Consider the following 15,795-nt stretch of genomic DNA (forward strand, 5'->3'; position numbering starts at 1 on the left):
TAGTTTTCCAGTGAGAGAGGCAACAAATTGAAAGAGTTTATAAGTATTCGATGAAACAGAAACATGTATTAACAGCAGTTATATGATGATTCTAAATATATATTGTATTCACTATGAGTCCCTGGTTTTTTATATAAGAAATATATATGCATGATAATATGATGAGATTTTTATATCTTACTGAGTATTCACATTTCTTTTTAATTTAGGAATTTCTGGGCCTGCCAGCAGGAGGTGGTAATGATTTACATACTTTTTGATCATATGCTCTGATAATCAATGAGCAGACAGAGTCTAGACTTGCTAACCTATGTCAAACTTAGAGAAAACACACACACAAAAACAAAGCTCCGAGAAACATTTCATTCTCCCAACTCTTAGTTGCTCTACATTATAATGAGTAAAATTTCCATCCAAAGCATGTGATTGATGTTGCTTTGCTTCTTCTCACGTGACATAGAAAAAAAAACATGGATCAATACAGAAAGTTTCTGAAACTTGTATCAGTAAAGCCATCATGGATTGCTACATCTCATACAGGCAGATGCATTAATAAAGACATTGATTTGCACATGAGGTTCCTGTGATGGACTGAAATAATTTGCAGCATCTATGTATGGAGATGAAATATTGACTGATACAAAGTAAATCCAAATGTCACACAGTACAGGAACAGACACCAGGGCTAAGATACAGTTTACGGAGCTGGAAGAAAACTGCTGTTTATCAGATGATGTATTGACATGTTGCGGAGGGGTGGACTCATGCTAGGCGTAGAACGGTATGACACAGCATGCTAGCATGCATCTAGATTAACTTATTTCTTCTTCTTATGTATTGCAAGCAGTTTGTAATCAGTGGTATTCCAGTTACACATAATGCAAAAAAGAATATTTTACTTTTAAAAAAAAGAACAAATGTTTTTCCCATAAACCTCCTCATATTGATACAGAAAATAAGATTTCCTTTTAAAATAGAGTGGCTTGGTTATATATATTGTGAGAAGAGTAGAATTAGATCAACAGGGTTGACAGTCAGCCCTTTGAAGTTAGATTGACCTGTGCAGTAGATCAATGATGACAACTGTCCATAGTTTCCATGTTTTGGGCTAAATCTAATAAAGATCAATTTTTCACAATCCCCATGAATAACACACAAAATAAATTATGAATATATTGTCCAAATTCTCAAATCTGCCAAACAGATTTTATTATTAAGAGAATTTGGGTGATTTTACTCTCTACATTTTCTTTTCCCTTTCACTTCAATAGAAGGTTGGCCCATTCATTTCAAAGGAGTTGTATGATAATTACAGGAACTTAATTGAAATTAATGGGCCATTGAAATGAAAGGAGCTTTACAATATTGCAAAAAAAAAAAAAGTCTTTCATTAGTCTCCATTAAAATAATTAATGTATTCTGTTACGGCTAACGGCTACCAAGATAAACTTTTAGAACAGATGGATAGAGGGCTTCACCTATAGCAGCCGCCTTTCCCATAGAACTAGTAGCGTTTCAAAGATACTCGGATGCCCCCAAGACTTCACTCTAGCGAAGTAAAAATTTATCAGTGGCGACCGTAACGCAGAGGTGAAGGATAACTGAAAAACAGAAGACAATACCAGGAACAGTCCAAAGGTTGAGGGTCAGTAGCAAGCAGGATAATCAGTGACAGGCTAGAGGTCAGGGCAGGTTGCAAGCAAGGATAATCCAGTAAACAGGCAGAGGTCAAGGACAATCAGAATCAGCAGAGTATCCATAGGTCAGGAACTGGTCAGCAATGTGAGGCACACAGGACGCTATAACCGGCAGGGTGGCTACACAGAAACCGTAACCTCGAATGGCCACAATCGGCTTCAGCAGCCTGGTGACAGCTGAGATGAAGGGAGCGGATATGACGTCACAGCTGTCAGGGCAACAGCCGGGATACAGGTTCACAAATAAACAGACGAGTCGCCGCTGCCACGGCTCGTAACATATTCAAAAAATGAACAACTATCTGTAATAACATGTCAGTAGGCATTTTAAACAAGTGTTACCAGTTATAACACATAAACAATAAAGCAGGAAGGAGCCAAGTCCATATGGGATGGCTTAGAGGGCCGGGTGCAAACCTAGGGCCAACTGTTGGCCATCACTTGTTTAGGGAGATTTTTATTTAAATAAACTTTATTTGAAAATTGTATTTATTTATTTTTCACTCTTTTGGTATAATGGGCAGGGGGTTGGAGATCCTGGTCCATTATACCAGGAGCACTGGGGTGGGAAAGTTGCAAGACAAAGAGTCTGCCTGTTTGTATCTTTTTCAATACCCCAAACCCCATAGTTTTCACTGTAACCGGAAGACCTATTGTCTAGCCTGGAGATGGTTTTCACTATAACAGGATGACCCCGGACTATCTGCTGTCGGAGTAGTGCGCGGACACAGGGGTGCAGCAGCATCCTTCATCCCAAGGGCCAATTTATATCAATGGGGTTTCTAGTGTGTGCGCTACATTTAGAAAACACCATTGAAATGAATTGGAAAAGCTACTCACCGGCAAGAAAGGCTTTTTTGCCATCACTAATTTCACTGGTTTGGGGGTAAAATAAAGTGTCTTAAACTAGTAAGTTTATTTGTGGTGATTTCAATGATGATTTACTAAAATTATATTTCATAGATTACCCACGTTCTAAACGTAACACTGCAGAAATGGGTGCTGCCACTGATTTTACACTGTCTGTAGATATTTTTTGCAAGCTTTGAAAATATGGTGACTTTGATGGCATTTTAATAGATTTGGGCCATTTTACCTAAATCACTATTTATGAAAATCATGTTTTATTAGATTCCCCCATAGTCCCAGGTTTAATAAATTTGTCACTAGGTTTCTTTCCCCCTGAATTTCCTTATGTTTAGATCATACTTACAAACTTTGGAGATCATCCCTCCAGGAGATCTCCAAAGTTGGCCATGTCTTGGGGCGTGGCCACGCTAATTGTGTCATTAGCAGCGCACCCCCGTTATACAATACCAATTTTGCTCTATTATAACAGGGGGCTGGGCCAGGATGACATGATTAGCCCTGCTCTCAACCACTTCACCAAAGAAGCGGGCACGATTCAGGAGCTTGCCTTGCTCTCCCGAGAGCTCCCCAAAAAATTGTGAGTATGGTTTAGACTTAATCATTAGCCCATGCTACTTCTTTTACTCTGTATAAAACATGCAATTCTCAGTACAATTTTATGCAGTTTTATAAGGATGCTATTATCAAAATCATAGCATTTTAGCAAGTACCATTTACCACAACCTCTTATCTTATAGCAACTTGAATTCACACAAGGCAGTTGGTGGGGTCCGATATTATAAACGACATCAGACTCCAGCAAACTGCCCACCCAAAAAGTCAGGTATACTGTGTTTATAACATAGTCTAATTCATTTTTGTTCCATTATATAATGTCCAAATTCAAAAGTGTATTATTTATCTGTAATAAAGCTATTAGTTTTATGTTTCCTTTCTCACAATAATTGTCCTACTAAGTAGCGATATTTAGCTGTTTTTTTTTCCTCTGCTGTTAAACCAGCAAATCATAATAAACATTATCAACATTTAGTGTAATAATCACTCAATAATCACTCGTGAAAATAAACTGAGCCATTTTCTGCTGTGGAAAACCACAGATGAAAAATCCCCATTGTGACACTAACATAAAGTGTTCTATTGCCAGCGCGAAGTATGGAAAGTCATAATGTCCGCACACTTTGTGTCTTGTCAAATCTCACCACGGACACAGGACCTAATCAAGCAACATTTCTTTTAGAAGTATTCTTGACTTCCAGAACCTGGACATTTTACATGCTTCAAGTACTGTAAAAGCATTCAAAAACATTAAAACAGCTGGTGCCAAATCATTTACCATTGTTAAACCTAGGGGTAAATGTACCAAGGTCCGATTATCCCGCATTTTAAAATGGCGGCAAATCGCGGGTGATAACCCGTGATTTTAGTCCCCAAGTCGCCAGATGTATTAAACTGCGATTTTTACTTTGATCTTAAAAATTGCTGGTGATCTCTGGCCATTTGCTGCAATGTCAAACACTCCCGTGTTGTCCTTATCTAGCTGCTAGATTAGTAAACACATCACTGTTACACTGCCCTGTCTATAGAGCCAGAGGTCCGGCAGATGTCAAATGTTTAAAAATAGAAAAACAGTTTTTTTAAAAAAAAAAAAGCGTGGCGTCCCCCTGCCTGAGCACTATTAACCCTAGTGCTGCCAGCCTACTGCTGGTTACGTAAAAATAAAATTGAGGAAAAAATTTGTGTGGGGTCCCCCCGATTTTCACATAACCAGCACTAGGCAAACCAGCCAGGGTGGGTGGCACTATAGTAGGGGGGACACGCGGCAGGGATCTCCCACTCATAATGACAAACCAACCCCAGGCTGTTCATCGCTGGGCTGGATTCCCTAGGGAGTGGGATCTTCCGAAAAAAACGAGTGGGCCCCCTCTAGGTATAACCAGCTCATTGCTGAAAGCACTAGGGCTCTTCCTATCCCTGTGGGCTGTGGGTAGTAGGGAAATAATGCCGAAAATAATGTAAAATACCAAACGGACGCCATTTTGTTTTGTGGTCCCAAACAGTCTGGGCATGCTGATGCTTGTATAGCTACAAGCACCAGCATACCCAGGGCAGCCAGGGCATGCTGGCACTTGGAGAATGACATAGGTTCTCAGCCCTAGTGCTGAAAGCACTAGGGCTCTTCCTACACCCCTGGCCGGTGGGTGAAGGGTAATATCGGCAATTGTAATGTATAAAAAACAGACAGACGCCATTTTGTTTTGTGGAACTACAAGCCCCAACCATGCCAGGGTGCCATAAACAGTGTGGGCATGTTGATGCATCAGCATACCCATGGCAGCCAAGTCATGCTGGCACTTGGAGAACCACAAGTGCCAACATGCCCTGAGACCCATGGCTGGCTGCGACCTGTAGTTCCACAAAAGAAAATATTAAATAAATCAAACCTCCCTGTTTACAACCACACACTTCTAATAAAAATAATAAAAGCCCAATAAAAACAATACACACCCTCATTCATACCACATACATCTATCAAAAATAAGAAAACCCCAAAATACTCACCAATCAGATATTTTCTTTTTTCGTCAGCAGCTTTTAATCCAAAAATGTTTGAAAACCAAGTCCAAATAAATTTGTATCCAAAGTCCCTGCTTGAAAACCAAGTCCAAATAAAGCTTCATACATTTGAGACTTGTATAGCTAGAGTGGCAAACAGTCGGGACTTTGATCTCTATCGATTTTAGAAATAGCGATTTTGACAGAAACACAACTCTGGCGATTTTACATGAAATCTCAGCTTCATACATCAGCAGGTTTCAACTCTCCCTGATCTGCTAAAACATTTCACATGGGGTCAAATCTTCCATGGAAAATCAGTTCAGGGAGATTGTGCAAGCAATACCTAGGTGCTCCGACCAAGGGGCATATCCAACTCCACCCATTGGTATATCTAGTTCTGCCCAGAGGGGCATGTCCAGCACCACTAGGTATAACATACACATAGACAGATAGATAGACAGACAAATAGGAGGCCCTCTCACACATCCACTCCCCCCAAACCTTCTCAGTACCCAACTCTTTCTCTCTTCCTCTTCTCTTTCTTACACCCTTTCTATCCTCATGCCCCCTTGTGAGGATACCGGGTTTAACGTAACCTTCTGCGCCGCACAGCTAGCCTAACCGGTACCTACCGAAGGTTCAAAATCACCCAGGCAAATATTCAAAATAAAACAAATAAGTTTATTTAACAAAATGGTAGCACCAAACAGCAATAAACATATTTAAATAATAACTTGAAACACTACAGTCTGGCACAGACAACATACAGTGTATAAAGAAAACACCTCACCATTATCCTAGCCACTCTCAGGGACTGCTGTGTATCAATCCAAGCTTCTCCCCCTCTCTCCTTTAAGGCTACCAGCAAAGGTAGTGGCCCTGAGTCACTGTCCCTCCGCTTTCGGTGGACACACAGCTCCCCAAGACCTGGAGAGGTAGTTCAGGGCAACGGCAGTAAGGGACCGATTGTCCCTTTCCTGTCAGGGGCAAAGATCTATATCTCAATGCCAGCTTGAATTTAGCTATTACTTGGTGGTGAATGCCAATTTGCTGTCCTCTGGAGCTTTTTTGAAGCCCAAAAATGACCTCATCAGCAATTTCAGGACCTGCCTGATTGGACCTTTTCTGTGTTTTCCTTTTCACAGGTAAACATACATTTAAAGGGATAGCAGATGAGCCACTCCTGATTTAATTAGGGACAGGTATTGTTCTGTGGCTATACAGCAGAGTTTGTTTAAACAGGATAGATCACAATCCAGACACATTTACATTTAAATACACAATGCAGTCCTCTGTAATTAAACATAGAGCTCTGTCTGTGGGCCTTTTCCCTATGCTAGCACACACAGAGCCACAGCTAAACAAAAACAAGAGACCCTCTGGTGTGATGTACATTCATACAAGACTGGTGGACAATAATCTTTTTGCATAGGCTGAAACAATGGACTAGTATGCAAGATAACAAAGCATGCTGGCAGACATTTTAACTACTTTCAAAATAAATATATACAAGCTTAAATATGACTGACAAATACGGGGAACCAGAGGGCTAGAAAAATTACATGTTTTTATAGTCCGCAGTTTGTGAGAAACGAGGTGCAGACAGGTTGAGGTGATATTAATACCTTGTTTCTCCACACGCCTTATTCCTCTACCCCCTCTCTCCCCACGTTTTCTCTCTCATCTCATTTCTCCCCCACCTCCCTTTTCTCTATCTCACAAACTCTTTCCCCCAACTGTATCCCCCACCCCCCACCCACTTCACTCTCCCACACCTCTTCTCCCGTGAAAATTACCTTTGTGTATAGCACACAAAGGGTCTCATGTTAAGATGAATGCAAATTGTGTTCTTGGCATACAATACACTTTTTTTTACTTTGGCACAAGCACACAAACCACTAGTTCCGAAACCAGTAGCTTGTGCACTTGGGCAGAAGTAACAAAACACATTGTGCGCCATGAATGCAATTTGCGCTCAAATTAACATGAGCCCCAAAGTGTGTAGATGACCGGTAGAATATACGCCTTGCTGTTCTTAAAATGTGAACTCTTTGCAGGCACTAAAAGTCAACTCTCCATAATTTTAAAATGTCTGGTCTTCAATCTAAAAAAACGGTGTTAAACTTTCATTATCATTTGATGAATTATTTTATATTTCACTTTATATTTCATTATATTACTCTATATTGTGGTATATGTACTATCCTTCAACTGCTTACTATGCTATAACTTGCTTCTGCAGAGCCCTTTCTCAGGCAATACCCTTTGTTTTGGGGAAGATGTATAGTCACTAAGACAGATTGATGAAGTGGCATATATTTGAGTGACAGATGCCTGTGCCAAAGGGGGTGCAATGACATTTACTTTACACAGCAATAGCTGTTTGAAATGAATTACGCATATTTTTAATAAAATCCCATTTTTTCTGGGATACACTGAAGGCTATTCTTAATTAACTTGAATTTTAATCATATAATAGATGTCTCAAGCTTTCATGTCTAGACCTATAATACATCTATCTATCTATCTATCGCATATCTATCTATCTATCGCATATCTATCTATCTATATATCGCATATCTATCTATCTATCTATATATCACATATCTATCTATCTATCTATATCTCATATCTACCTCATATCTATCTATCTATCTATCTCATATCTACCTATCTATCTATCTCATATCTACCTATCTATCTATCTCATATCTACCTATCTATCTATCTCATATCTACCTATCTATCTATCTATCTCATATCTACCTATCTATCTATCTCATATCTACCTATCTATCTATCTCATATCTACCTATCTATCTATCTATCGCATATCTACCTATCTATCTATCTATCGCACATCTACCTATCTATCTATCGCACATCTACCTATCTATCTATCGCATATCTACCTACCTATCTATCTATCGCATATCTACCTACCTATCTATCGCATATCTACCTATCGCATATCTACCTATCTATCTATCTATCGCATATCTACCTATCTATCTATCACATATCTACCTATCTATCTACCTACCTATCTATCTATCTATCGCATATCTATCTATCGCATATCTACCTATCGCATATCTACCTATCGCATATCTACCTATCGCATATCTACCTATCGCATATCTACCTATCGCATATCTATCTATCTCTCTCTCATATCTATCTATCTCTCTCTCATATCTATCTATCTCTCTCTCATATCTATTTCTCTCTCTCTCATATCTATTTCTCTCTCTCTCATATCTATTTCTCTCTCTCTCATATCTATCTATCTCTCTCTCATATCTATCTCATATCTACCTATTTATCTCATATCTACCCATCTATCTCATATCTACCCATCTATCTCATATCTACCCATCTATCTCATATCTACCCATCTATCTCATATCTACCCATCTATCTCATATCTTCCCATCTATCTCATATCTTCCCATCTATCTCATATCTACCTATCCATCTCATATCTACCTATCCATCTCATATCTACCTATCCATCTCATATCTACCTATCCATCTCATATCTACCTATCCATCCCATATCTACCTATCCATCTCATATCTACCTATCCATCTCATATCTACCTATCCATCTCATATCTACCTATCCACCTCATATCTATCTACCTCATATCTATCTACCTCATATCTATCTATCTATGTCACAACACCTACTCAAGATAAGACTAGTGGATTCTCTCTCTTTTTCCTATCATCAGTTAACAACTTCTTTCATGACCAAATCAATGGTACAGATCGTAAAGGAGTTTTATTAAGATTACAAAATATCATTGGAATACAACATACTCCCCTATGGATACTAAACCCAACTCAAATAAAATCAGCATAGACTATATAACAAATCAATAATACTCTAACAAACTTCTTCAACAAATATAATCCCAAATACTCCTCTCCAGCAATCAACTGGGCATACAGTGGTTATTAGCGAACATCTAATTAGTAGCAAATCATTTAAAAAATGCAACTAATGATGAATTAAGTAAAGATATTGCCTAACTACATTTACTAACTTCAAAATTAGAAAATCTTCAAAATATTATCAATGGGTACTCCAAAGATATTATCAGTGGGATAACAACATTATTAGCAAATAAGATGTATCCTACAAAATTTCCGTATAAGTATTGTAAACATAGACATCAAGATGATCTCCAAAATGTTGGCTTCAAGATTTAAGTGTCTATTTATGAACCACCAAAGAAGGTTTTTATCCCAGTAAAACTGCGGTTTTCGGAGTATTACCTCTTTTTAAAGTAACAAGCCTATTAACTATTTACTAGTTAAAGGATCGCTGCAGATATCATGACTATGAGGACTGTGAAAATGGCCTATGTATCCAGGCCCGGCGCTCCCATTAGGCAACCTTAGGCAGTTGCCTAGGGCGCCGGGACCTGCAGGGCGCCGCTAGATTGTCTAATCTAGTCAGTTGTTCCAAGAAGAGGACGGCGGCGGCCATTACAAAATAGCAACAGGCGCCCCTCCGCCGCTGCACTTCTGTCCCAAACCGCTGTCAGCGGTTTGGGACAGAAGTGCAGCAGCGGAGGGGCGCCTGCTGCTATTTTGTAATGGCCGCCGCCGTCCTCTTCTTTATCTGATATGATGCGCCCTTACATACCTCTCCCGGAGTTAAACATCTGAAATATGACGTTATACCAGGAAGTGCAGAGGGATCTGGGTAATGTAGTTTTATGGTTTCCTCTTCTCCTTTGAAATTTTGCCTAGGGCGCCGATAACGCTAGCACCGGCCCTGTATGTATCAAGCTCTGAAATTTAGAGCTTGACCAGACAGCTAATGCATTCTGAAGATGAGGAGAGCATAGCCGGAGAGGGATCCCCGGGAGGCTATGTGCTCCTCTCCATTACAAATTGTACAAAGGCCTTAAGAACCTTGCTATTTACTATGGACTATTTGCCAGGAAAATTTACATCATACGTTAAAATTCTATATGAAAACCCCATGGCAAGATTGAGAATTATGGGTTGTCAATCAAGTCAACTTGAGATGAAATGTGGAATATGTCAGGGGTACCCATTATTGTTTGCGCTATTAATAGAAGCTCTCACTTAGAAAAGATTAAACTGTCCAAGTTGTGCAAATTGGTAAAACGATCTGCAATTTAAACCTTTTTGCAGATGACACATTAATGTCCATAAGAAATCCCATAATCTCTTTACTAAACCTTCACAAACACCTACATTTTTTACAAGACTCATTCCTTCAACTTAATGTATCCACTCTAAACTATACGTCTAATGTGTCTAAAGAATTATGTAGCTGGTCATAGTTGTGTGGTATATATGAGTGAATTTGTAGCAAAAGTTTGAATTGAATATCTCAGTGGAACAGGCCGTTTTGCAGAGATGCAAAGTTCCAGTGATACAATCTTAGAAGTTCAGCATTTGCTTCACCATTTCACTGAATGGCATTTTGCACTGTATTTGTATAATGTGCATTTCACATTTTACAGAATGTAAGATTAATATAATCATAGCCATTTAGTCGCATTCTGCTTTGTAGTGTACTTGACCAAAGAACCGTACAACATTCCGTTGTCAAATGCAGAACAGTTCGAATATTCTGAAAAACATTTTAGATAATACTATGGAATGTTCGCTCTAAACTGAGCTATCTGGAAATTATTAAATAATTAAAAACACTGGAGACTTTTCTATACCTAGATCACTCATTGAAATGAAAAAATGGTTCCATCATGGTATAGACAAAAGTAGGCTGCCACTGTTTATTCTTATATATGTGTGCCTGCATAAACAAGCAAACTATAACTTTTATTATTGATATAATACAATAGCCTAGTATTATATATATATATAAAATGTGGTAAAGGCTAGGGCAGTGGAACTCATTCATGATCCAGGCCTTTTGGCTGACAGTGTAAAGCTAATAAAAAGTTAGATGTGAGCTAGATGGAGGAGTCAATGTAGTTTAATGTAGCTGGGACTATAGAATTGTATATACCCATTTAACTTGTATCTAATAGGGCATAAAAATTGTAGATGATGGACCCAGTGGTCTTGAAAGTGAAGGACCTACACATGGCCTATGGTAGCCCTGTCTACAAACATTACATAAAACAAATATAATGGTATTAAGTTTCAAGCGTACAGACCTGACGGCATCCAAGAATCTGTATGTGGTTTTCTTAGTGTGTTCACCTGCTCCCAGTTCAGATCATTGTGTTCCCATTGACTGTAACCACAAGACTGGTATGGCTCATCGAATGAACAACTACCTGAGAGGGGAACAAAGAGAAACACTCAATTAGATATACATGATCACTGTTTTCAATCAGATGTTACACACTACTTCACATGTATCCATGCAGATCCATGTAGCAATAATAATGACATTTATATTAGTATATATTTTTACATACAGACTTTAACTCAGACTTCCTGGGTTTAACCTGAAGCTTCCGTGGCATACTTGTATAAGAAACCCCTATTATTCTTCTCATTGCTTCTACAGTTATTACTATACTTTAAGCATACTGTTATTAATCACGCCCCAGGTATCAGCTCCTAGAACCACTTCAGAGGTCTTCACCTATAGGAACCGATTTTCCCGTAGAGCTAGATGCGCTAACAGGTACTCTGATGCCCCCAGGTCTTGTGCTCTAGTAGTAAGAGCTGATAGCCTGAGAATGTAGCGCTGGTGTACACGTAGAAGTGGAGTGAAGATACCGGCAGAGGTTTGAGGGTCGCCAGTACACGGTAGCGCCAGGTCCAGGCCAGGGGTCAAACAGGTCACAGGCAATATGACAGCATCAGTATCCAAGCAAAGGTTCAGGGTCACAGGCAATAAGGAGTATCAGAATCAGGCAATAGGTCAAGGGTCACAAGCAATCAACAAGGTCAGAATCCAGGCAGGGTAGTATGCACAGAAGCAGGGACTATAACCGTCAGGGAGGGCTTGTCCCTTCCTCCCTATAAACAGATGGGGGCCAATGAAAACTGTCCTGCACAGCAGGAGATAATCAGCCCAGCTGGGCTATGAACTACATTTAATGTGCGCACGCGCACGGCTGCCCTAGATGCCGGGACGCGGCGCAGGGGACTGAGAGCGTCCCGACCATTGCCTAGGCAACGGCCGGGACCATGAGGAAGTGACATCCCGGTCGTCATGACGACGGCCGGGACGCTGTGCCTGCACAGGAAACGAGTCACAGCGGTGCCCGGAGCCGCCACGGCTCGTAACACATACAATGCTATCAGAAGTATGTATTTGGCCACTATAGCTGTGGACGAAGTGAATGTTAAAAGGGGTTTTACAGTTTTGGACAAACCCCGTCTTTCTCTCCTACCCCCTTCTACAATTGGGGGTAGCCTATTATTTGAAGCTGGGAGCCTGCAGGAGCCATATCACACAGTGAATATTAATTAAACGTATTGTGTTACTGTGTTGAACAGTAAATATTTTGTAGAACTAGTCCCACTATATAAAATTGGGTTACCAAAAGTGATACCAGTGATAACATCAATGTTGCTGGCAATAAAACCCACACATTCAATTAAGGGCACACCCTTGAAGAACGACTAAAATGTTATTTGCATAAGTATTGAATCCCTGGTGAAAAAATATTGGCAAATAAGGACACACTTGGGCAAATCTGGTACTTCGCTCAATGAGTTTATTTATCATTGGGAGATAATTCTGGCGAAAAATTATTGTTTTTGCCGGTGTTCGGGCCTCTTCCAATATATTCAAGGGATTAACTAAACTCCACTGAAAAGCTTGAAGTCTATTTGAGGAATATAGCGGTGGTACATGTACCACTGCAATCCTCATAGTGCTATCGCCATCTCAGGATAGCGAAGGATACCAGGGGAAATAGGAAGATATCTATGTATTCTCCAGCCGCCAAACACACAGCTGCAGCAAGGCAACAGAAAATACTTTATTTTAATAAAACATATTTTCAGTTTTTCAATTATTTAAAACAACATTTTTTAAAATGTCGAAGTCTATTTTTTACTTTGTCAATAAACTGTGACCCCATGTCCAAATAGGGAGGGGAGCTACAATAAGGGTTTGGTCATAAAACCCATTTTTAGGAAAAAAAATAAAGACTACGAAGAATTGTGTTCCGTCACAATTATCTAATGAATAAATGAAAACTGGGGTGCAAGAAGGGTGTGACCTCTCTTGCAACCCAGTCTTAATTGACATTCAGTAAACACTTGTGGTAGAGCACAATACTCTAGAGAGTTTCTCTCTCTATATATATGTATATTATACACGCACATACATACTGTATGTTAATGTAAGGCATTGTAAAACAACACTTTATAGGAAGCTTGAATCTTAAGGGCAGATTAAATAACTCCACTTCATTGACTTAACATATCAGAAAATACTTATACTAATATATATACACACACATATATATATATATATATATATATATAGATAGATAGATAGAGAGAGAGAGCTGTGTTCTTGTCACTCTCCAGTCTCCAGTGCCATTGCTCATACAGAAACGGGAGGGGTAGCAGTGTTCTTGACACTTCACAAAAATTGACTGGAAATTATTGAAAAATAATGTTGAGATTAATAATAACGCAGGGATAAAAAAGGCAAATTATGTGATTTTAGCAAAAAAAAAATAGGGATATTAGAAAAAAAATAAATAAGGATCCAAAACCCAAACACGCGAGGGAGGTTTTGCCAAACCAAAACACGAAGTTAGTCCACATCCAAAACCAAAACACGGGGGCAGTGAACATCTCATACATTATATATATATATATATATATATATATATATATATATATATATATATATATATATATATATATATTTTATTTGGAAAAAATGTTTTTTTCTGACAATCCACGCTCCTTTAATATATGTTGATGTTTTTTTGTACATGTCTGCCAGCTCTATCTTTTTTAGTTTGATCACTGACCTTTCCATTTCCACTCATCCAGCCTTGTATGTGCTGTCCAACTGAGTTCTAAGATAAACCAGTGACATGTAAGTGACAGTCTAAGCAACTACATCTAGGTGACTGATGTATGTTTATTATAGACTGCAAATGCAGTGTGCATACTGTATGTGTCTGCAACAATTTAGCAAAATAAGCCTTTTCAGATAAGAAGCAACAAGAAATTTCATAAGCTATCCCAAAGGAGTCGAGATGTGAAGGAAGGTAAGAATTCAGTTCAGTTGTAAGCTCCTCCTAAGCAGTATTCCACTTATGCCAATAATGAATGGGAGTTGACCCGTTAATCCTAAGAAAACCCTCAAAGATAAATAGTGAAAAATTGGGCTGGCAGCTGTTTGGAATTTATAACGAATGAATACAAAAAGTTGTGTTTTGATCTCTAGTATGAACTAAAGTGAGAGATGAATATGCCATAGAACAGGTGAACAATTGATGGCACATTTTAAAGAAAATGAGATGAGGGCATTTGGGAAATGAAAGATACATAAATTCGTGTGAAAATGACACTTTTTGAGAAAGGCTAATTTTAGAATGAAGGCTATTTATGGTAGCCCCCTGGCCAGTGGCCTCAAGCAAAGTTTCCCTATGGGAAAACATATTTAACAAGGACAGCGGCAGTACATCTATTTTTTCCAATTTTATTTTTGACTTGAAACTTCATTTTTTTTTTACAAATCTGGAAATGTAAGCCCAATTTAAAAAAGCATGTCAGGGAGTATACGCTCTTATACAGTATTAAATTAATATCACACTACGCAAAATTTGTCAGTAATACGGCACTACATTAATACCATAATGCACAATTTCTATAATTGAGTAACACCATACTACATTAATGTAGAATAGTAACATAGTACTAAGGTATGTCAACACCAATCTACAACAATATATTAACACCGTACTACATTAATGTAGAATTGTAAGTAGTAACCTAATATAAAGGTATGTCAATACCGTTCTGCCCGCTGGTCAATACTTACAAGACACCATACTACATTATTACAGCATAAAAACAAAGAACTACATTAATACAGCACAGCAAAAGCAACAACATAATAACACCGCAGTACATTAAAACTAGAGTTGTTTGGGCTCGGTTTCTTGAAAACCGAGCCCAAGCTTAAACAGAGATTTAAGCCACTACATAGATACAATATCTATGTAGTGGCTTAAATCTCTGTTCAATGCAGCGTATTCCAACATTACGGATTCCATGCTGCCCACATGTTCCGTGTCACAGTCTGTCTGAATAGATGTAATGCCACTCCAGTTGTACTATCCATTCCTGTGTCTACATAAGTTTGGCAGTTCTTCAGGGATGAGAGGGAGTTATCCAGAGAGTTCATTGATAGCTACCTTAAGCCCAACAGTGCTAAGCTATTGGTAACTTGTTTTGTGGGGGCCCAAACAAACCAAGCACTTCATCCACAAAAGTGTCACTGCTTGTCTCTGGAGTGCTTGCTTTGTTAAACTGTACATGTCCTTTTCAATATCTTACATAAGGGTGGGTGGGAGGCTCCAAGGACAATTCCATCTTGTACCACATTTCTTTTCTGCCACTGCTGTGTGGCAATGTTTCCTAGATGTGCTATGAACTGCCTTGTGTTTTTGTTGCTGCTCTGTCGCTAAGAGTCCAGACAGCTCGCTGCAGTCTTTGTCCGAAA

At 39.0% G+C, this 15,795-nt stretch overlaps 1 protein-coding gene across 13 annotated transcripts in view; it reads right to left on the reverse strand.

The window, feature by feature from the left end:
- Window positions 1-15,795, reverse strand: part of PTPRM (protein tyrosine phosphatase receptor type M) — a 609,439-nt gene that overhangs the window by 446,390 nt on the left and 147,254 nt on the right. For all 13 annotated transcript variants that reach the window (XM_075213321.1, XM_075213318.1, XM_075213315.1 and 10 more), the window contains exon 2: window positions 11,294-11,416. In XM_075213321.1, the coding sequence (XP_075069422.1) occupies window positions 11,294-11,416 (123 nt within the window). The remainder of the gene's footprint in view (window positions 1-11,293; window positions 11,417-15,795) is intronic.

Source organism: Mixophyes fleayi, chromosome 5 (genome assembly GCF_038048845.1).
Source record: "Mixophyes fleayi isolate aMixFle1 chromosome 5, aMixFle1.hap1, whole genome shotgun sequence".
Lineage (NCBI taxonomy): Eukaryota > Metazoa > Chordata > Amphibia > Anura > Limnodynastidae > Mixophyes > Mixophyes fleayi.